Source organism: Lissotriton helveticus, chromosome 5_1 (assembly GCF_964261635.1).
Source record: "Lissotriton helveticus chromosome 5_1, aLisHel1.1, whole genome shotgun sequence".
Lineage (NCBI taxonomy): Eukaryota > Metazoa > Chordata > Amphibia > Caudata > Salamandridae > Lissotriton > Lissotriton helveticus.
The window spans coordinates 94,056,609-94,078,547 of record NC_136065.1 but is presented as its reverse complement, the minus strand read 5'-3'; the positions used below and the strand labels follow the sequence as shown (position 1 = coordinate 94,078,547).

General features: G+C 45.2%; 1 protein-coding gene across 1 annotated transcript in view; it reads left to right on the top strand.

Moving 5' to 3' along the window:
• The first annotated feature begins 1,637 nt into the window (after positions 1–1,637).
• The window catches only part of LOC144752985 (E3 ubiquitin-protein ligase TRIM39-like), a 462,903-nt gene continuing 442,601 nt past the window's right edge, over positions 1,638–21,939 (top strand). Inside the window, exons 1-2 of the mRNA XM_078640794.1 lie at positions 1,638–1,988; positions 11,305–11,400. Of these exons, the coding sequence (XP_078496920.1) occupies positions 1,653–1,988; positions 11,305–11,400 (432 nt within the window). The 5' untranslated portion in view covers positions 1,638–1,652. The remainder of the gene's footprint in view (positions 1,989–11,304; positions 11,401–21,939) is intronic.

Genomic DNA, 21,939 nt, shown 5'->3' with positions numbered 1-21,939 from the left:
TATAGGGGTATATGTTTTGGGGTACTGAGGTATATGTTTTGGGGTGTTTGGGTATTTTAAGGGTTCGGATATAGTTTTGGGTTATGGGGTACAGGGGTAGTTTTAGGGTTTAGGGATAGGTATGGGTTTTGGGGTACAGGGGTATTTTTAGGTTTCAGGGCTAGGTTTGGGTTTTGGGGTATAGGGGTATTTTTAGGGTTCAGGGGTAGGTTTGGGTTTTGGGGTACAGGGTTATTTTAGGGTTCAGGGGTAGGTTTGGATTTTGGGGTACAGGGTTATTTTTATGGTTCAGGGCTAGGTTTGGGTTTTGGGGTACAGGGGTATTTTTAGGGTTCAGGGGTAGGTTTGGGTTTTGGGGTACAGGGGTATTTTAAGGGTTCAGGGCTAGGTTTGGGTTTTGAGGTACAGGGGTATTTTAGGGTTCAGGGTAGGTTTGGGTTTTGGGGTACAGGGGTATTTTTAGGCTTCAGTGCTACCTTTAGGTTTTGGGGTACAGGGGTATTTTTAGGGTTCAGGGGTAGGTTTGGGTTTTGAGGTACAGGGGTATTTATAGGGTTCAGGGCTAGGTTTGGGTTTTGGAGTACAGGGGTATTTTTAGGGTTTAGGGATAGGTTTGGGTTTTGGGGTACAGGGTATATTTATAGGGTTAAGATGGGTTCGTGTTTAAGGGTGTTGGGGTATTTTAGGGAGTAAGGGTGGGTTATGATTATGGGGTGCAGGGGTATTTAAAGGGAGCAGGGGGGACACCCGGAGCTGGAAAGTACAGAACCTGGGAAGAAAAAACAATGAAATATTGGGAACAACGCTCGCTTTTTTTTCCCGTAATCCCGCGCCCTGCACACGCCCACGCCCCCAGCACACGCCCACAGCACACGATATGAGACATGGCATGAAGGGCGGAACGTACCACACGCCCCCAGCATTTGTCACGCCCCCAGCACACGCCCACAGCACAACGCAGACACGCCCACAAGGGACTACTTTGCTGGCACGGTTCTTTTACCTTTTAAATGTATATGGTGGGCGTCTGCATAGCCTATGTCCTTCTGCTGCAACTTACCTTTTCCAACGCTGTATTGGGTGTTGTGATTGGTGCTGTGGTTCCGGAGATTACCCGCCTCAAAGGTTTTGGCTCTCTCTTTATTATATTAGTATGGATAATTCAAAGAAGTTTACAGAAAAATTTATTTAAATGCTAGCTCCTGGCACTTACAGAATCTGAGAGCAAAACCAAATGGCCAATATTTTAGCTGAAAAAGGAGGCAGCAGAGGAGTCAGTCCTCCTCCTGCTCTGTGACTGTAACATGCAGGCAGAGAGGGGCAGACGCACAGACACACCCACTGCACACAGAGAGGGGAAGATGCACAGACACACCCACTGCACACAGAGAGGGACAGACGCACAGACACACCCACTGCACACAGAGAGGCGCAGACGCACAGGCACACCCACTGCACACAGAGAGTGACAGACGCACAGACACACCCACTGCACACAGAGAGGGGCAGACACACCCACTTCACAAAGAGAGAGAATTGCAACTTACCTTCACTTCCTGCATTTCTGCATCATGGCGGCAGCAGCTCAGCTCGGGAACCTCCAGGAAGAGGCCACTTGTTCCATCTGTCTGGAATATTTTAATGATCCGGTGATGATTATTGATTGTGGCCACAACTTCTGCCGCTCCTGCATCACTCAGAGCTGGGAGGGAAGAGATGAAAACTTCCCCTGTCCACAATGCAGAGCAACATCTTCTGGGAAAAACCTCCGACCCAACAGACAACTGGGGAACATGGTGGAAATCGCAAAACAGCTCAAACTGCCCCCCGTGAAGACCCCGGAGGAGAATCTGTGTGAGAAACATGAACAGGCACTGCTGCTGTTCTGTGCAGAGGATCAGAGGATGATATGTTTCACATGTCAAGAGTCAGAGGACCATAAAACTCACTCAGCAAGTCCTGTAGAGGAGGCTGCAGAGGAGCACAAGGTATGTCTGGGAGCTATCAGGGACTACAAAGTCAGACTGTGAAGAAACTGGTAAGGAGAACACGGTGTGTGTGCAGGTGTTCTGGAATTACAAGTGAAGATCATAGGTTATGTCTGTGCATATTCAGGGATCTTAGGGATCACAGCTTGTGCGAGCCTCATAGAAGGGACTGGAAAGAGGCAAGATACGTCTGTGGGCATTCATGGATCAGAAAGTCACACTGTGAGCCTCAGTGAGGGACCTGCAGAGGAGCATAAGGTGTGGGTGTTCTGGAACTACATGTAAAGACCGCAAGGTATGTCTGTGACAAAGCCACTTGATAATCCACACCAAGGGGCAGTCGAAGAGCACAAGCTGTGTGAGAGTGTTCAGAGATCACAAGTCACCCTTTTTATAGGGTGTTTAGATGGTTCTAGGTCAAGACGCCACATTTCCATTCCTGGACTTTCTTTTAACATATAATTTTCATCTGGTGTGTTGAAGATGTATGGTCAATTAAAATTAACCATGACTACGATGCCCAGAATGCACTGATATTTTAACTCAAAAGAACATAAATTGAAAAGTTGTGTCCCGGTGACATGGAGTCATCTGGTCACCCTACCTGTGTATGCAACTGATGAGGCTGGAGAAGAGAACAGGGTGTGTCTGTTGGTGTTCAGGGAATCACAAGGCACCTGAGAGTCCATAGAGGAGGCTGCTGAAGAGCTCTACTTTATGTGTGTGGATGTTTATAGGCCATAACCTACCCATGGGGCTTAAAGAGAAATCTGTATAAACAGTGTAAGTGTGAGAGGAAGAAGCTGCATAGGAGCACAAGATATGTCTGTGGATGTTCAGAATTCAGGAAGTGAATTGACTCATAAAGTCTTTAAGAGGATACATGTGTGTTTTTTGGTGTTTTCGATGTTAAGGGATCAAAATTCACCCTACAGGTCCCAAAACGAAGGGTGCCAAAGTGCACATAGGGGTGCACATGGGTGGAAGAGACTCAAGGATTGTTAAAAATAGAACCACAAAAGAAACAAGATAAAAAAAATAGTACAGCACATTTTTAAAGATCCCAATGAAAAAGTACATCATAAAAACCAGATGTTAACGTAAAAAATATTCATTATAATGTGAACATGCTACATTATTAAAATTACTCAATACACTGAAAAGTCTCACCATGAACATGTATCAAAATACAATTATAAAATGCAGAAATAAGAGATGATGGAATACCAAAGATTGCAGAGCACGAGCCTACAAATCCAAGACTCAGCACACCAAAAATGTAAGGTTAAAAGCATGAATACATTATAAGTATAAAGTGCAGTAGTTTTACGACAAAGGCAGTAAAATAACTAAAAATATATTTCAGACCCCTGCTAATCAGAACAGTGATTGTTGCAGCTTAATTGAAGATTGAATATATTCGGCCAGGGCAGGGTTGATAGAGAGGAAAGTGACTGTAAGGGAATGAATTCAGGTCTACGCTGTCTGAAGTCAGCATGCTGCAGAATAAGAGCAGCAGCCGCTTCCTTAATGCTGGAAAACATAGAATGAATTGTATTCCGGTGCGAACAATCACCACACTGACATAGTGTAAGCTTATTAGTATATTGATCTGGAGTTTAAACGCAGCCAGATAATGTATAGTCCGGAGCCTAAAGCGTATTATAAAATATCTGTGCTGTAGGTTAGCGATCATAGTAAGATATGGTGCTGCTCCAGGTGGAGGTTAACTCTTAGCAGTCAACTTCGGAAATTCGTGGCTGGTTCTGGCATTATTACAGACGTCATGTAAGTGAGCCTTGGCACTTCACATACAGGGCAGATATATTTTGTGTGGCTTGCTAAACAGCTCAATCATATGCAAAGTATGGCATGCGTTCTTTATGTAAACCAAGCAAGGAATCTTAAGGACTTTATGTATTTTGAGCCAATCTAACGGGTCCAGCTTATTGAAACCAGTTTCATGGTGTGTCCAAATGGCCAACCAGAGAAGCAATGGTCACAGGCTGATGTAATCAGCAATACAGCCTAGCCCCATTCATCGTGGCAAAGGTAGGTTGAGGTACTTTTAGTTATAGCAAGAAACGCCCCAAAAATCAGCTGTACGTCGGTGGTCTGGATTCACAAGTGAAGAGACTGAGGGCCATATTATCAAGAAAGGGCGATACATTATCGCCGCTTTTATCGGCAGGAAACTGCCGCTAAAGCGGCGATAATGGGCTTGATAATACGCCCTTGTGAATTCCCATAGAAGCCCATGTTCTGGTGTTAACCTGGGCTTCTACGGGAATTTACAAGGGCATATTATCAAGCTCATTATCACCGCTTTAGCGGCAGTTTCCTGCCGATAAAAGCGGCGATAATGTACCGCTCTTGCTTGATAATATGGCCCTGGGAGTCCCACAGATGAATGCAAGGTACGTATGTCAGCTTTCAGGGATCACAGGTTGTGCACTACGAGCCCCATAGAAGAGGCTGCAGAAGAGCACAAGATATGTCTGTGGGTATTCAGGGATCACAATGAAACCTCTGGATCCAAAAGATATGTTTGTGATTTTTTAGAGATCATAAGTGAATACACTCTGTAAGACCTATGTAAAAAGCTGCAAAAGAGGCAGCTGCTGAAGATCAGATGGGTACATGTGTGGGTGTTTTGAGATCTCAAGCTGTACGCAAAGGATTCACTATGGGGTCATCAGTGCAGAAGACTTTATGTAGCAATGTAGGGTGCAGCACATGGGCACAGACACAGCAGAGGAGGTGCAGAAATGCTGGGTGTGACACACAATATCAGATGGGCATCAGACACAGAAGAAGTTGCAAAAGAAGAGGTTTAAAGGTGATACATTATACATTTCTGCATCGCTTGTATTACACGCCCCAAAAAAATACAGATTTAAGTTACCAGATGATGACAGGTGTGAGAGGTGTGAAAGGCCTGGGGCCGGATTCTTGCATTTGACATGGGAGTGCCTGGGGGTGTGGGAGTATTGGACACAGGTACATGAGGCCCTCGAGAAAATGATAGATAACACACTGGAGAAAGATCCCCTGATAGCGCTGCTGGGCTACACGGCGCACATACCCAAACAGTATAGGAACTTTATCGCTATAGCTCTCTTGCTAGCCAAACGCAGGGTGGCCTGCCGGTGGGGTAGGGGACGTGCCCCGGCGTTTAAGGAGTGGTTAACAGATATCTTATATTGTCAGGAACAAAAGGTATGCCGAGACGCAGCCGATGGCCTCCAGACCTAGGGATATTTGGGGCCCCTTCAGACCTTCCTTCTTCAGGGGGGGATGGAGGGCGCAGGCTCACCTCCCGCAAGTGATTCATAGATGTTGTGTGATATATGTGGATCCCACTGGGGCAGTGTAAGAACCTTGTAAGACAGGAGACGCTTCAGTTTTATGGATAATTGATGTTGTAATGACGATGCATGACTTGCCACTGATCACTAATGGATTTCTATGTCGGACGTTTAATTTTCACTGCTTATGACAAACCTGAGCACTATGTGAGAACCATATCAACTGCGCTACAACTGAAAGGAATGTATAGTGAGTTAGAGATGCTTTATTGTAAATTGCCTTGTGAATGTTGCAGAAGAAGAGGTGAAGAAATGCATTGTGAAGCGCAGAGGGTCACAAGGGCATCGGTGCAGATGACTCCCCAGCAGTGCAGGGTTCATCAGACACAGAGGGAAGAACAGGCTCCAGGCGCTAGACTCGCATCATCATTGGGCACAGAGTGAAGATCTCCTGTCGCTCTGGCTGCTTGAAGCTCGCTGGCTTTGGGGACCAATGGCGTCGAATGACCGTCGGGCGGGGCTGCGATCACATGCTCTGGTCATGGGAACCTCAGAATCTCCTACTTTTCCACCTCAAACTGTGCTGAGCTCCTTTGATTTAAATGGGATCCGTTTATATCCTGTTCTAGGATAGTTAACTCCAACCCAACTGTCCAGTCAGATTCATAGTTAGAATCATAGTTATGGAGGGAACCAATTAACTTCAAATTATTGCTCCTTCAGGATAGATATTAAACCCAAAATGTTGTGTTTGGCCCTCAAAACATTCTGATGTAGGGTAGGGGGGTGTGAGGAGCATTGAAGAGTGTGGGGTGATACAAAGAGAAGGGGGGCAGTAGACAGTAACTACAACTAAGACTCTGATTCACTCTACAACAGAAAGTGTTTCACACACACCGTGGCCCCCATCACCGCACATGGGAGCCTCACCTCACATGTTCAAAAGCACTGCACCCTATAGACCTGAGCCTGAAGGGACCTGAGCCTGACCGCACCGCGAGTTCCTGTTAACTGTAATACAGCGCTGTACAGATCTTTCTCAAAACATGCGTTCTGCACGTACAGATGGAGCCCATATATGACATACTGCACAGAGTTAGAAGGTACTGTCATTCCCTCTCCTCTGTGAGTTAACATCTACCCCACTCCTCTACTCCACTGGCAAAAGCCTTTAGTAGTGCCATGGGCTGGTCATCGGAGGGGGATCCACCGGGGTTAAAAACAGGACCTCTCTTGCTGGACCTCAGTCCTGTACTCTGCTGGAGACAAAGGAACACGCCAGATATAAGGCTCTTCTCAGGGGACCTGTGGTACAGGCTCCTGCACAACAAGATATTCTGGGCCAGAATAATAAAACGGAAGTAGTTTGTCACATGGATACTGCACCAGAACCTTTGACACTACTGTTCACGGTTACAATGTATCTGCTGCAATCCTGCCATACTCCATGCTTGGGGGTCTGTGCCTGTTCTGGCTGCCTGTTCCTTGTCCCAGACTCTGCATCTGCCTGCTCTCTCACTAATCCTGCCTGTTCCCAGCTGCAGCCCTGTATGAGTCTGTTGCCTGTTCCCTGCTGCAGACTCTGTGAAGGGCTGGTGTCTCTTTCGTTCTGGCAGGTTGCTTGTCATAGACCACTTTGGTGTGTTGCCTGTTTTCTGTTCCAGACCCCGTAAGAGGCTGGAGTCTGATTCTTGCTTCAGACCTTCAGACCTGCTCTGTTGCAGACTCTCTCTGCGGGCCACTGCCTGACTCCTGTCATAGACCATGAAAGGGCTTGGTATCCTTTCTCTATCTCTGGTTGTGTGTTTCTTGTCAGAGGGGATTTGGGGCCTTTTTTGTCCCCTCTCGTCTAATCTTTTTAGGGAGCTTGAGGGATAAGGAGTTAGGCATCAGCTCAAGTTCACAATTACAGTGCAACTTATTTGGCTACCCAGTAAAGTATAGATTTATTACAAATTCAAAGCCAGCATAATATAAATCGGTCTCAAGAACTGTGCATAACCATACACAATTATCAATGTACTTCGAGCTCTATGAACAAAGTTAATTCTTAACAACAAATTCAATGAGAATCTCAGTTGCAATATTAGAAATCAGCAAAAATACGGCATGACGAGGAGATTGAAAGTTTTGACCATCCTGTCTGTGATGCTTTTAGGTATCTAATTCCTACCCTAAGGAATAATAAACTAAATACCAAACATATCCATAACATAAAAAACAGTGTCAGCGTTAAAACGTCAGTAAATGTTTCTAAAATAAAGTGTAGCATAGCATGCAGCCACACAACGAGATAAAGCACAGACCCTGCCTGGGTTTGGGGCCTGCACTCTTCCTGTGTGTGTTTTCTGTCACAGACTGTGATCATTTCTTTGGGTATCTGTTTTTCACAGACCCTACATGTGGCTGGCACCTTATAGGATAAGCTCCAGATGTGGTTAATCACTCGAGGGGGTCTGGATGTAACATATTTAAGAACAACATGGATATGTGTGGCCTGACTTTACATTCTGGATATCTGTCATTGATGCTTACATTCTTACTATATATGGGCAGTACTTACAGTCTGGATACAGAGCACTAAACCAGGGACATAACCCCTGGGAAGAAACCGTTACTGGGGGAAGGTCAAGGTTGGGCTCTCGGGTCAGGAGAGTAGTGTTCTTGAAGAAGTGTGTCTTCAGAATATTTCTGAATTGTGGGAGAGTTGGTGCTGATGTCATATGGATAAAAAAGCTGTGCCAGGTCATAGGGGCATGAACTGAGAATGCTTCTTCCTATGTTGTTTTGTCTCCAGCCGAGTGATATCCACGCTCCTCGTCTGTTGCAGTCTGCTGGGGTCTTGGTATCGAGCGCTTTATGTGATGCAGCTTGTCATGAAGATGACCTGATCTGAAATTTGAACCAATGTAGCTCTTTTACTGTGGAGTTAATATGATTTCCTCAAGCCCATGATGAGCTGCGCCTCTTCATTTATGCGTCCTTCCAGGGGTGCTAGGGTGGTGTTTGGGAGAGAGATGAACAAGGCCTTGCTTCTGCCATCACGTGGTAGGACTTGTACGTTTGTTCTAAAATCATCTTCCAGGAGAAACAACTTGTTCAAGAGGAAAAAATTGGAATCAAGCTCTCTTGTTATTTTTTGTCATTCATTCAAGCAACGTGTTTATGAATCAGAGGTCTGTGTTGTGGTTGGGGGTAAAGAATTATATGTTTAAATTGGAGGCTTAAATCTGCGGCTGTTCTGAGCTGGTGGCATACAGAAGGAATTCAGCCTTTGTGGGGTACAACTTTAGTACATTAGTTGACATCCAAGATGGGATACGATCAGGACAAGATTTGAGGATGTGGTTGGGTGAGGATATTTTTATGTAGCGTTGAGTATCATCTGCATATTGAGGGATCCAAGAAATCCAACGTAGAGGATGAAGACTATAGGAGAAAGTATGGAGCCTTGAGATATACCACAGTAGACTGGGAATTATTATGGTATTGTGAACCTATTTGCGTGAACTGGTGCCTGTTGGGGAGGTAGGACAGTGTCTGAAAATCCTAGCTCCATGAGGTCAGGAGTCTAACTTGTCATTGAGGTGGAGGGTGTTGTTGACTACTTGGAGTGTGGCTGTGCCGGGGCTCCAGCGTGGCCTGAAGACGGATTGGTAGTACTGTAGATTATTACTCTTGCTGATGTGCTCCTGTGGAGTGTGGAAATTGCTTTCTTGTTGATTATCCCTATAAATACAAAGTGGGTAATATGGCACACGTTGTTGAGGTTGGCTTTGCCCAGGGTTGGTTATTTTAGCAGTGGAAAGATCTTAAGATTGTCTGGGACTGTTTCTTGGCTGAGGGAGATGTTGACAATGTTGTAGAAGGGAATAAGGGCCTCTCCTTGGAGCAATTTTATGATAGATGAAGGAAATGCCTGTGTTTGGGGTAGGTTGCCTAGAGGGAGTTCAGGATATTAGAGTGATCCATGTGCAATGCTGGAATGAAGAAATTCCATTTAGTTGTGAGGAAATTGGGTGATGGTTGTAAGTGAGGGAGAAATGGAAGTGATAGCAATGCTAAATCTGATTTATTGATCTTGGTAAAAAAGAAGCGGATGACATTGCATTTGTCAAATGATACAGGGACTGGGAGAGGATTGGTTCAATGTTTGACAGACCTGAAGAGGGCTTTGCTTTTCTTGGCTGTCTCACTGGTGGTGGTTTTGTAGTAAAATGATTTAGCTGCTATGATGAAGGTTCTGCAGTTAGAGTTAGTGTTTTAGTAGGGTGTTTGACTTCTCCTGTTTTAGTTTGGCACAGTTGTTTTTATAACAGTTCTGACATTTCAGGTGGTCCTAAGTGTTTACGATAAGTCATGGATTTTTTTCAGAAGAATGTCTTTGATCGAGTGGAAGGTTATTATTTAGCCTCTTGTCGGTTGTCCTTGTTACTCAGGTGTCAAGGTTGCCAGTCCAGTGAAAGATGGTAAGGTGGTTGGCCATGCCTAGAGCTATAGTTGTCTTGCTGTGTGAACTAGGGGACGCTGATAGAATCAGGTCTGATGTGTTGCCTTTGTGTTGAGTTGCTGATGAGTTGTTTTATTTCCAGTATGTCGAGAAATATGTACATTTCTTACATTGTTGTAGAAAATAATATTTCTCCGAAATGACTTTTTTTACACACCCAGCTTTGCAACATTATCATGATGCCTTGAACATCTTGTACTAGGGGTCTCTACACACTAGGTACAGAAGGCGTCTTATCTTCATCCACGAGGTGAAAGTACTATAAACATATCCATAACATATCTTATCTAATGCACACATGGCAAAGGCAGCTTTTTATTATAAATATTAGGCAGCCCAAAAGTTGGTAAAGGAGGCACCTCTGCTGACACTGAAGGTACCTGCATGCTGAGAAATCACCACGGACCGGTCTGACATTCCGTTTGGGGTGTCCAACTCAAACCAAGACGGGGTCCTTCACTCTCTCCTATCAGGTAATGGGGTTGGATTGTCCCTTGGGGGATTCCTGGCTCTACACCGATACACACTCTAGGTACACTCAGAGTAGGGTTTGCATCGTAGGAGTACGATAGATTACCATATTGTATATATGCCTGTATATATTAACTGCTTTAGCGCCATGGAAGAAATGTATCAGCTGTTCACTCTACTGGTGCTTTTAATCTCTTTTATCTGCTTCTGTCTCCTAACCATTGCAGCACATGTAGTTTACACAAGAATAACGTTGGTTCAATACATAGATATTGAAAACTTCCCACCGTAAATTCTGTATACTTCTCTGAGAGAAAGTAAGTACCAGTGACTGAGCAAACAATTCTGTACTGTTTCGACGATCCCTGAGTGCTCAGGGTTGTCATGTTCAGTAGTTGCCGAGTCCATTCGCTCCCTTGTAAGGTTAGGGGGGGACTTACGGTGGCACTGTGAGCTAGCTGGTCTGTAGGCCAACATATCCTGCGGGGTCTGGAATCAGTCTTGACACCAAGCCCTTAATGTATGTAGTCCGAACAATGCGCAGGTCCTTCGGGTTAGTAGGAACTACACAATAACGGTTATTGCACTTATAAAACTTGTTAGCTTAGATATTTTCACTTGGCTCTGTGTTTTTCTGGAACGCTTCAAAGAGTTTCTAGGGCAAAGTTTCTTCTTTTAAATAGTGCCAAGATTAAATGTTTCTATGCATTTAGGCATAACCTGCACACAATGTCAAGTAGCATTTAGTGCCAGTGATGAAGGTAGTGTACTCGGAGCAGGGATTCTTGTGCTGAGTCTTTCTAGGCAAGAACAGTTCCAAAAAGGTAAACCATTGTCTGTGTCCTTGTCTGTGATACTTGGTGCTGGTGCTCACAGTCCTGATATGTTCAACTGGTACTTACATTATTAATGCATGATTGGTACATACAATCTGGACACGTGTAGTAGGTACTGTAGTGACTCTTATTTGTTAGTAAGACCACACTCTAAAGGTCTACACATATTTCTTGTTCTTTCATCTTTGTAGGTAAAGCTTCAAGTGTGGCTGCATATTCTGAAGAAAGAGGAGGAATATTTTCTGAAGTCTAAAGTCAAGAAAGAGGAACAATATGAAACCATGAGGGTGAGTGGCTGCAGTGAGTGCTATGTCTCTGTGTGTCTGTATATGTCTGTGTCCATGTCTTTGTGTGTCCCTCTTACAGGGAATTGGGAACAGGTAGAAGTCTCCGATCCCATCCCCATTCCCTGGACAGATCACCACCTGGTACCCTTCCTGATCTATATTCAGGGAGCTCGGCCGGTGATACCGTCGGCCGCTAGACACCGCAGTCGACGATGGCTGAACTTTTCCCAAACTAAATTTAATTGGGCCCTCAAGGATAAAGATCACCCAGGGGGAGTGGGAGTGGAAGCCATAAATACTAATTTGGACCAGCTCATCACGGAGGCTCTGGACCAGGTGGCTCCACTTGGCACAACAAGAGGGGGTGGCCGGGTGCAGAGCACGGCACCATGGTATGATGAGGAGGTGCGGGCAGCTAAAGTGGTGTGCAAACATGCAGAACGACAACGGAGGAAAGCCCTTACGGTACATGCGAAAACAGAGTACACAGCTAAACGACGCATCTACCACAGACTGATTAGGAAAGCCAAAACCTTATACTTTGGCACCAGGATTTTGGAAGCCGAAAATTCTACCAAAGAATTGTTCCTAATCTACAAAACGCTATCGGTAGGGAAACCTGCAGCGGTGCCGGAAGAGCTTTGCACGGTGGAGGGTTGCGACCGAATAGCAGAGTTCTTTGCTAAAAAGGTAGCAACAATTTACGCCTCCTTCCCACAGCAGACTGATCAGATTTCTAAGCCTTTGGAAACAACTCAGGTATTAGGGAAACAACGGCTGTCTAGTTTTACCACCCCCCTCCGACTGAGGAGCTCATCCGCATTTGCGGATCTATACGATCTGGCTCACCTAGGGACCCTACTACACCCAGACGGCTAATGGGAAGCCTTGACGTCCTCGAACCATACATACGTCATCTATTAAACACCTCTTACGAGACACAGACTGTTCCCGCTGCGTGGAAACAAGCGATTGTTCTCCCGCTGCAAAAGAAAGCTAATGTCAGTTTTGACAAACTTGAGAACCTGCGCCCAATTTCCCTCCTGCCATATATGGCGAAGGTTGCGGAAAAAATTGCGAATCTCCAGCTGATGCAATACGTGGACGATACCTCTCTGCTCCACGATTCTCAGTTTGGCTTCCGCTCCCGTCATTCGACGGAGTCAGCTCTCCTTATGGCGGTGGAGACCTTGCGTCAGGGTGTGGATGAAGGCCAGACTATGGCCTTGATCCTGCTGGACCTCAGCGCTGCATTCGACACTGTAGCACACTCCATCTTGCTACAGTGTCTGAATGAAGGTGGAGTTTCAGGAGCAGCGCTGGGGTGGATAGGATCATTTCTAACTGACAGACGCTTCCAGGTTCGTCTGGGTGACTGTTATTCGAGAGAGATTGGGTTGGGCCAGGGAGTGCCTCAGGGCTCGTCCCTGAGCCCTACCTTGTTCAATCTCTATGTCTCCCCATTGGCAGGAATCGTTGAGAAATATGGTTTGCGCCTAGTGTCCTATGCCGACGACACGCAGCTGGCCATCTCCCTCTCACGTACCCCAGATCTTGCGGCGGACAATTTCAGGAATTGCATGAAAGATCTGGCAACCTGGATGTCCGCCAACTTTGAGCCGCTCAATTAGCCCACAACACACGGAATTTGCCAGTCATGGACCTCCCAACAGCATGTTGCCCGTACAACGTGGTATTAGTGGGGTTACCAGGACATGATAGTTCACAGGAAAAATCTAGCCTCCAGTTAATAAATAAGGCTACCCACTGGTTAGGGAAACATTTTGGGTTTAATAGCTCAGACCACAGACATTTCCTGATGGCGAGAAGGGTTGGGTGGATTGGCAGGTCTAAGAAAATATTTTAAGGGGATTGCATGATTGTCACGCTGAGATACACTTTAATGGCCCAGGAGATTTTGTTTTCATCCTTGCATTAATTTATGGCAGACTCTGTTATCAAACCAGAACCATTGGGTTTCTTTTATAGACCCCCGTCTAAATTCTAATTCCCCCATGGTGTGGCTACACAGAATGCGGGTCCGAGTCGGAGAGGGGGTCCATTGCAGTTAAGAAATGCTTTCGCTCCATTAAGGGATCCGAACTACATAGATTGACTTGCAGAGGGAGCGAGCGTGGTAAGATTGGAGGGTATGTATAAACAAAAAGGAATCCACAAGGTTGGGTTTGGTGATCCCTACAGTGGTGGGGAGCAACCAGTGTTGTTTAAATACCCCTCACACACCAAAAGGCCCCTTGGTGTCATGCTTCATCATCGGGGTCTTCGCAAACCTCTACGGAATGCGGCGTGCTACGACTCACGACTACGCAGGAGCACTAACATGTGCACTATGTGTTGGTGTGTGTGGGTAAAATAGTGTGAGTGGTGAGGTGAGTGAAAAAATTAAAATTAAAAAATACCTGGCTCGTGGGTTTCCAAACAACTTTATTCAGTCCCCGGCTGGTATCATTAAAAAGTGCTAGGGAGGTAGTCTTGACTATTAAGGGTAAGACTAACTCACAAGTGCGTCGTCGACATGTTTCGGAGTTAAAAAACTCCTTCTTCAGGACAAGGATATGCACTAACTATCCTCACCTTACTCACATGGGTGTAAATATAAAAGTGTGCTCTACAAAAATAAGTCTAGGTGAAATGTACCTATCGGTTTTATTTATTTAAGTTCGTTGCGCCCAATTGGCGAAAATACTGAACCTGTGAAGGAACAAAAAGGTCACAGTAAACCAAAATGTAGGAAAAAGGTGTAATTACACAACAGGGTAAAAAAGGAACCAGATGTGGTCCAGGAACCCTAGAAATTAAAAACACAGACAAACAAATAGACAGGGACACACATGGATTGTCTCTTGAAAATCATCATCAGGTGTTATACTTTGGAAAAAATGAAAGGCATGCTCTAAGTAAAATTGTAGCTTACTTAGGAAAATGGGTCTAATAACCTCATGAGCCAGGTGCGTAGTGTTGGGGGTCTCCTGTCCTGCCCACTTTGGCAACCTATAGGGTGTTTAAGCAATCAGGCTATTAGGATCAAAGATGGTACATCCAGACCCAAGAAGGAGAAACACCTTTCACATACACACACACTCACGGTTACAGCAGTGCCTGCTTGGCTTCTTCCCCTCAACGCGGCTCCGACGAAGTGTCGGTTCTGTGAGAGGTTGCCCAATTTATATTGTCCCTGTGATAGGTTAATTGCCCCTTGATTGAAAAAGGAAATGCCCAAAGATGGATGTGGCCACTGGGTTATCCCGGTACTGCGCGTGTTGACTGGGCGCGTCCACGGGCAAAACGGGGCATGAGCAGAGGGATAACGCTAACCGTCGGCGCCTGCGCCTACCGGTAGTAGCTGCGGAGATGCCCGGCCTTCCCAAAGGAAATGGTTAGCGCATGCGCCGGTAGTTGTAGATGGATGCTGCTTCAGTTAAGAAGCGCTGCGGGGCAAATGGGGCATGCGCAGAGGGATAACGCTACCCGTCGGCGCCTGCGCCGAACGGTAGTGTCTGCGGAGGTGCCCGGCTTTCCCAAAGGGAATGGTTTGCGCATGCGCGGGTAGTTGTAACCATTAGTTCCAATGAACTCAGGGTCAATAGACTCTCCTTATACAAATTCTAGTCTATTATGTTTGATTTAATTTGGTTTAAATTCTAGAATAAAAGGAAAATGAAGGTGACAATTTAGGGAGGTAGAACCAAACTGGTAGTGAGTTTGCTGGGAAAAGCGCAATAAGCGCTAGGCTGAGGTAATTCTTAGATTATATCAGATAGATGTTTTAACGTAATTGGCTCCATGGGATGGAGTCATTCAACCCACTAGTATCTGAGCCCAAACGGAAGACCCATCTCTGTTCCTTTTCAAACAGACCCCTGTCAGAAGGTAATTGTTCAATGACAGTCCAATGTATCTCGTTCACACAATGTTGTGCCTCAAGGAAATGCGATGCCATTTTTGTCGTCTGTTTTTTACACCTCACATTGCTTTTGTGCTCATTGATCCTGGTCTTGACAGCGCGTGTGGTCATCCCTACATATTCCTTGCCACAAGGACATGTGATCAGATACACGACATATTTGCTGTTGCAATTTGTGAAGGCACGTTGGTCCCATTTGGTGCCATTCCTGAATACAAGGCTGAGGCTTCTTTCTGTGAGGTGACAGTTGTTACAGTTACCACATGGGTGATGTCCATGGAGACCCTGCAATCTCGTATGTTGGACCGCCTGGGTGCGAGGTCTGGTATGTACCAGGATATCTTTCAGGTTTTTTCCTCTCCTATGGGCGAACAAGGGTTTTTCTAATTCTAGATTGCCAGTTGTCAAGATACGCCAATGCTTATTTACCAGTTTTGAGACCTGGTTTGAGACGGAACTGTATGTTGTCACACAGACTGTCCTGTTCTCTGTTACTTCTTTTGGAAGTATTGGTAATAGGGGTAGTGGGGAGCACTCCGGGTGTATTCAAATCCTTTAGATTTTTCCAATGGTGCTATGATTAATCAGGAGAGTCACTCCTGAGTACTTTAGACAATGGTTATGGTGGGTTTTAGCTCACCTAATCATGCACTGTTCACTTGGTGCTCCGCACCTTAATAAATTAAATATTTAACACCACTCTTTACAGTTCATATTTACACTTGTTTGTGCATTTATTTTCAATTTTTCTATTGTGCTTCTTGGCATTTGTTATTTGCATTGTTCATAACAATCCATACACATCTACAAATACATGTAAATTGTTGTTACATTGAAATTATAAACATGACATTGTTTTTCAAACATTTATCAAACATTTATCAGTAGGCCCAATGCATTTCGGCACCCGGGTGGTGCCTTCATCAGGGGAAACTCTGAAAGAAATGAAAAGGTACTCAATGTGAGAATATAATATATGGTTGATCATGGGGGTGTTCTTGTGTATTTAATCAATAGCGTACCTGGTGTCAACTGAAATTCAAGTGGTGATATACTTGGGTGGTGGCCCGGATGACTGTAACGCTATGTGAATGAAAAAACGATAATGAGTGCTTGTTTTATAGTGGTTTGTTAACTTCAATACCTATGTTGGTAAAAACGACATACCTGCTTGTCCTGCTCTTGGTAAGCTGTAACAACAAGCATACATCTAATAAGTTCTCAAACCATATACAAAAATCAAAGGAGCAGTGTTTCAAAAGATGAAACACCCTACCTTATCTTCGTTGTTATTCTTCGTCTACAAATTCAAAAAAATGTCACTCTGTTAATACCGCGTTAATGTCGAACTTTCCTAGTACAAGGAAAATGTGTCTTTAACAGGAAGTACCTGTCATGTTGAGAAAATAGGCCGTCACGAAAAACCGCTTCCCGGTGAATATCCGATCGGCTAGGTCCAGGAAGTAAACGCCATTTAAACTGAGTCTTGTCCGCGCGATTGCACGGTTTTGGATACAAAAGACGGACTCACTATGTGGAAAACGCTCAGTGTGGTTGTTACTGTGCGCGCCATATTGGAACTGTTACGATGTTAATAAAACCTGCTCTAATTTGAGCACTATATGTTATAACCTTCCTGACTAGATGAGGTTGTATATAAGTAATTGGCAACCTCACATATATGAATTAAATCATTTCATGATATCTTTGCAAACATGCAATCCTGTTTCCAGATTCAGGGTTATCTGACTCGAATATTGTATAAATATCCAGGTGGGTTGGAAATAGGATATTGGCACAATTATGCCCTTATTTCAAATCGCGACTTACGCGGATAGGTGGGTACATTGGCCCCATTTGTGGGGGACCATATTGGTACTGGTTATGTTTTTGGTGGTAATACAAGTGATGCTGACAGTGTCAACTCAGATGGTAGCACAAACAGCACCAACTCAGGGGGATTCAGGAATAAAAAACCACAGAGGGGTGGTTACCACCAACAAAGAAGCCAGTTCCCACGCCAAAGAGGATGGAGAGGTTACCAAGGACCACCTCCTTTCAATCCTTTTCAAGGCCAGTATCAAATTCCACAGTACCAATATGGTCCCCCACAAATGGGGCCAATGTACCCACAGTGGGTAGAAGACCCTACCAATGCACCACCTCAAAACCAACAGCCTTTTTTATCTTGGGGCCCGGGATCCAACAGGGAGAGGGAACAATGTTACCTGGCAGCCAACGCCCGAGGCAGATCCCAGGGTGCACACCAGGAGCATGACGGCAGGTCGAGCATCAACGAGCAAGAGAGGGACCTAGTTATAAATACTTCCCCTTGGCCTCTGACTAACATGCAGGTACAGGTACTCAATAAAGGCCTAGGGTATGTACCTACCAATAAACCGGACATATTCCGCCTACACCAAGAGGTTCAGGACTTTGTCAGAACCATCAAATTAAAGGCCTTCTTTTTCAATCAGGAACCTACAGTCGAGACATCCGACACAGGCCTGAAACCGAAATCGTCCTTTACACCACAGGATCATCAACTACCTGTGGAGGTTCTAGCTTTCGAGAAAGCTATAATGCTGGAATTGAGCAAAATGGATACCAACCCAAGGGTATTCCAGAACGTTAGCAGACAAGAAAGCGAGGCAATAAAGGAACTCTCTCAGAACAAGCAAATAGTGATAAAACCCGCGGACAAGGGTGGGGCGGTGGTAATCCAATCAACCACGGCATATGACCAGGAGTGCAGGAGACTGCTCTCGGACAGAAGAAACTATCAGATTCTAACTGAGGACCCTACGGAGTCCATACGAATCCAAATCGGGGCAATGACTGAAGAAGCTCTGGCTCACGATTGGCTCTCAAAGAAAGAGGCCCAATTTCTGACACAAAAAGACCCTCGAATACCATATTTCTACACGATACCTAAGGTTCACAAGAACCTGCAAAATCCACCCGGTCGCCCAATTGTATCCGGCATATCTTCTATACTTGAACCACTTTCCAAGTTTGCGGATGCCTTTTTGAGACCTCTAGTTCAAGCTACAGACACCTACCTTAAGGACACAAAAGCTGTGCTCCAACTGTTACAAGACCACCCTTTCGACCCTAACTCCCAGATGTTACTGAGCCTAGACGTAGAGAGCTTGTACACAAGCCTCCCGCACGATGAAACTCTCCTCATCATTGAGGAAGTATTATACAGCAAACAATGGAACTATCACACCCCCGAGGGGTAGTGATGGAGTGTATTTCTATGGCTCTTACAAAAAACTTCTTCGAATATGAAGGAACCCTGTACCTACAATGCCACGGGACAAGCATGGGCAGCACTTTTGTGCCGAGCCTGGCAGGCCTCTATGTACACCACCTGGAGACCACCAAAATTCTGCACCCGAGTAACCCATTCAGGAGAAGGATTCTCTCTTGGCGACGTTACATTGATGATGTCCTGATCATTTGGTCAGGAGATAGTCAGACTGTCATTGATTTCATGCAGTGGGTCAACAACCAGAACAATTTTCTCAAATTCACCCACCAGATGTCCAATGACTCCATGGTTTTCCTGGACCTAAATATCTACCATGAGGCAGGCAACTTAAAAACTGAGACACATTTCAAGCCTACAGCCAGGAACTGTCTCCTTAGGTTTGACAGTTTTCACCCGCGCCACCTAAGAGAGAACCTTCCCTACGGACAGTTCCTACGCCTACGACGTAACTGTAGTGATGTGGGCAAATATAAATCTCAAGCTTTAGACCTAAGCAAGAAACTGCAACAGAGAAAATACCCACAAAGAATTATACAACAGGCCATGAAAAGGGCCCGCAACAATAATCGGGAGGCACTTTTGGAAGATGGTCTTCCAAAAGAAGTAACAGAGAACAGGACAGTCTGTGTGACAACATACAGTTCAGTCTCAAACCAGGTCTCAAAACTGGTAAATAAACATTGGCGTATCTTGACAACTGGCAATCTAGAATTAGAAAAACCCTTGTTCGCCCATAGGAGAGGAAAAAACCTGAAAGATATCCTGGTACATACCAGACCTCGCACCCAGGCGGTCCAACATACGAGATTGCAGGGTCTCCATGGACATCACCCATGTGGTAACTGTAACAACGGTCACCTCACAGAAAGAAGCCTCAGCCTTGTATTCAGGAATGGCACCAAATGGGACCAACGTGCCTTCACAAATTGCAACAGCAAAAATGTCGTGTATCTGATCACATGTCCTTGTGGCAAGGAATATGTAGGGATGACCACACGCGCTGTCAAGACCAGGATCAATGAGCACAAAAGCAATGTGAGGTGTAAAAAACAGACGACAAAAATGGCATCGCATTCCCTTGAGGCACAACATTGTGTGAACGAGATACATTGGACTGTCATTGAACAATTACCTTCTGACAGGGGTCTGTTTGAAAAGGAACAGAGATGGGTCTTCCGTTTGGGCTCAGATACTAGTGGGTTGAATGACTCCATCCCATGGAGCCAATTACGTTAAAACATCTATCTGATATAATCTAAGAATTACCTCAGCCTAGCGCTTATTGCGCTTTTCCCAGCAAACTCACTACGAGTTTGGTTCTATCTCCCTAAACTGTCACCTTCATTTTCCTTTTATTCTAGAATTTAAACCAAATTAAATCAAACATAATAGACTAGAATTTGTATAAGGAGAGTCTATTGACCCTGAGTTCATTGGAACTAATGGTTACAACTACCCGCGCATGCGCAAACCATTCCCTTTGGGAAAGCCGGGCACCTCCGCAGACACTACCGTTCGGCGCAGGCGCCGACGGGTAGCGTTATCCCTCTGCGCATGCCCCATTTGCCCCGCAGCGCTTCTTAACTGAAGCAGCATCCATCTACAACTACCGGCGCATGCGCTAACCATTTCCTTTGGGAAGGCCGGGCATCTCCGCAGCTACTACCGGTAGGCGCAGGCGCCGACGGTTAGCGTTATCCCTCTGCTCATGCCCCGTTTTGCCCGTGGACACATCCAGTCAACACGCGCAGTACCGGGATAACCCAATGGCCACATCCATCTTTGGGCATTTCCTTTTTCAATCAAGGGGCAATTAACCTATCACAGGGACAATATGAATTGGGCAACCTCTCACAGAACCGACACTTCGTCGGAGCCGCGTTGAGGGGAAGAAGCCAAGCAGGCACTGCTGTAACCGTGAGTGTGTGTGTATGTGAAAGGTGTTTCTCCTTCTTGGGTCTGGATGTACCATCTTTGATCCTAATAGCCTGATTGCTTAAACACCCTATAGGTTGCCAAAGTGGGCAGGACAGGAGACCCCAACACTACGCACCTGGCTCATGAGGTTATTAGACCCATTTTCCTAAGTAAGCTACAATTTTACTTAGAGCATGCCTTTCATTTTTTCCAGAGTATAACACCTGATGATGATTTTCAAGAGACAATCCATGTGTGTCCCTGTCTATTTGTTTGTCTGTGTTTTTAATTTCTAGGGTTCCTGGACCACATCTGGTTCCTTTTTTACCCTGTTGTGTAATTACACCTTTTTCCTACATTTTGGTTTACTGTGACCTTTTTGTTCCTTCACAGGTTCAGTATTTTCGCCAATTGGGCGCAACGAACTTAAATAAATAAAACAGATAGGTACATTTCACCTAGACTTATTTTTGTAGAGCACACTTTTATATTTACACCCATGTGAGTAAGGTGAGGATAGTTAGTGCATATCCTTGTCCTGAAGAAGGAGTTTTTTAACTCCGAAACATGTCGACGACGCACTTGTGAGTTAGTCTTACCCTTAATAGTCAAGACTACCTCCCTAGCACTTTTTAATGATACCAGCCGGGGACTGAATAAAGTTGTTTGGAAACCCACGAGCCAGGTATTTTTTAATTTTAATTTTTTCACTCACCTCACCACTCACACTATTTTACCCACACACACCAACACATAGTTCACATGTTAGTGCTCCTGCGTAGTCGTGAGTCGTAGCACGCCGCATTCCGTAGAGGTTTGCGAAGACCCCGATGATGAAGCATGACACCAAGGGGCCTTTCGGTGTGTGAGGGGTATTTAAACAACACTGGTTGCTCCCCACCACTGTAGGGATCACCAAACCCAACCTTGTGGATTCCTTTTTGTTTATACCTACCTCTAGGGGAGACAGAATCCACTTCTCCTCTCCCTCCCCCTTTTGTTTATTATAAAGATTGGAGGGTATTCAGGCAACACACACCAAGACCCAAAGGGGAGGGAGGAGGATGATGATGGGGAACCACTGACACCCACAATGAATATAGAGACCTAAGGGGAAGCAGGTCTCCCAGCACAGATGGGGATAATAGCGATGCTTCAGGCCCTCAGGTGAGGTGAGATCTGGATGACTTAAAACCTATTTCGTGGAACGTGGCAGGTTTGACGAGTAAGTTTCAGGACGAACAGTGGCTCCATTATATTAGAAAGTTTTACATAATACCCATCCAGGAAACATGGGAGCCCTTAAGTATCTTCTTTTTAGAAGGGTACAAAACATTTTTTTGTCCAGCAAGAAGGTCTAGTGTAGTAAGTGCCAGCGAGGGCCTAATCATATTTGTAGATTAAAGAAACAGGGGAGGTG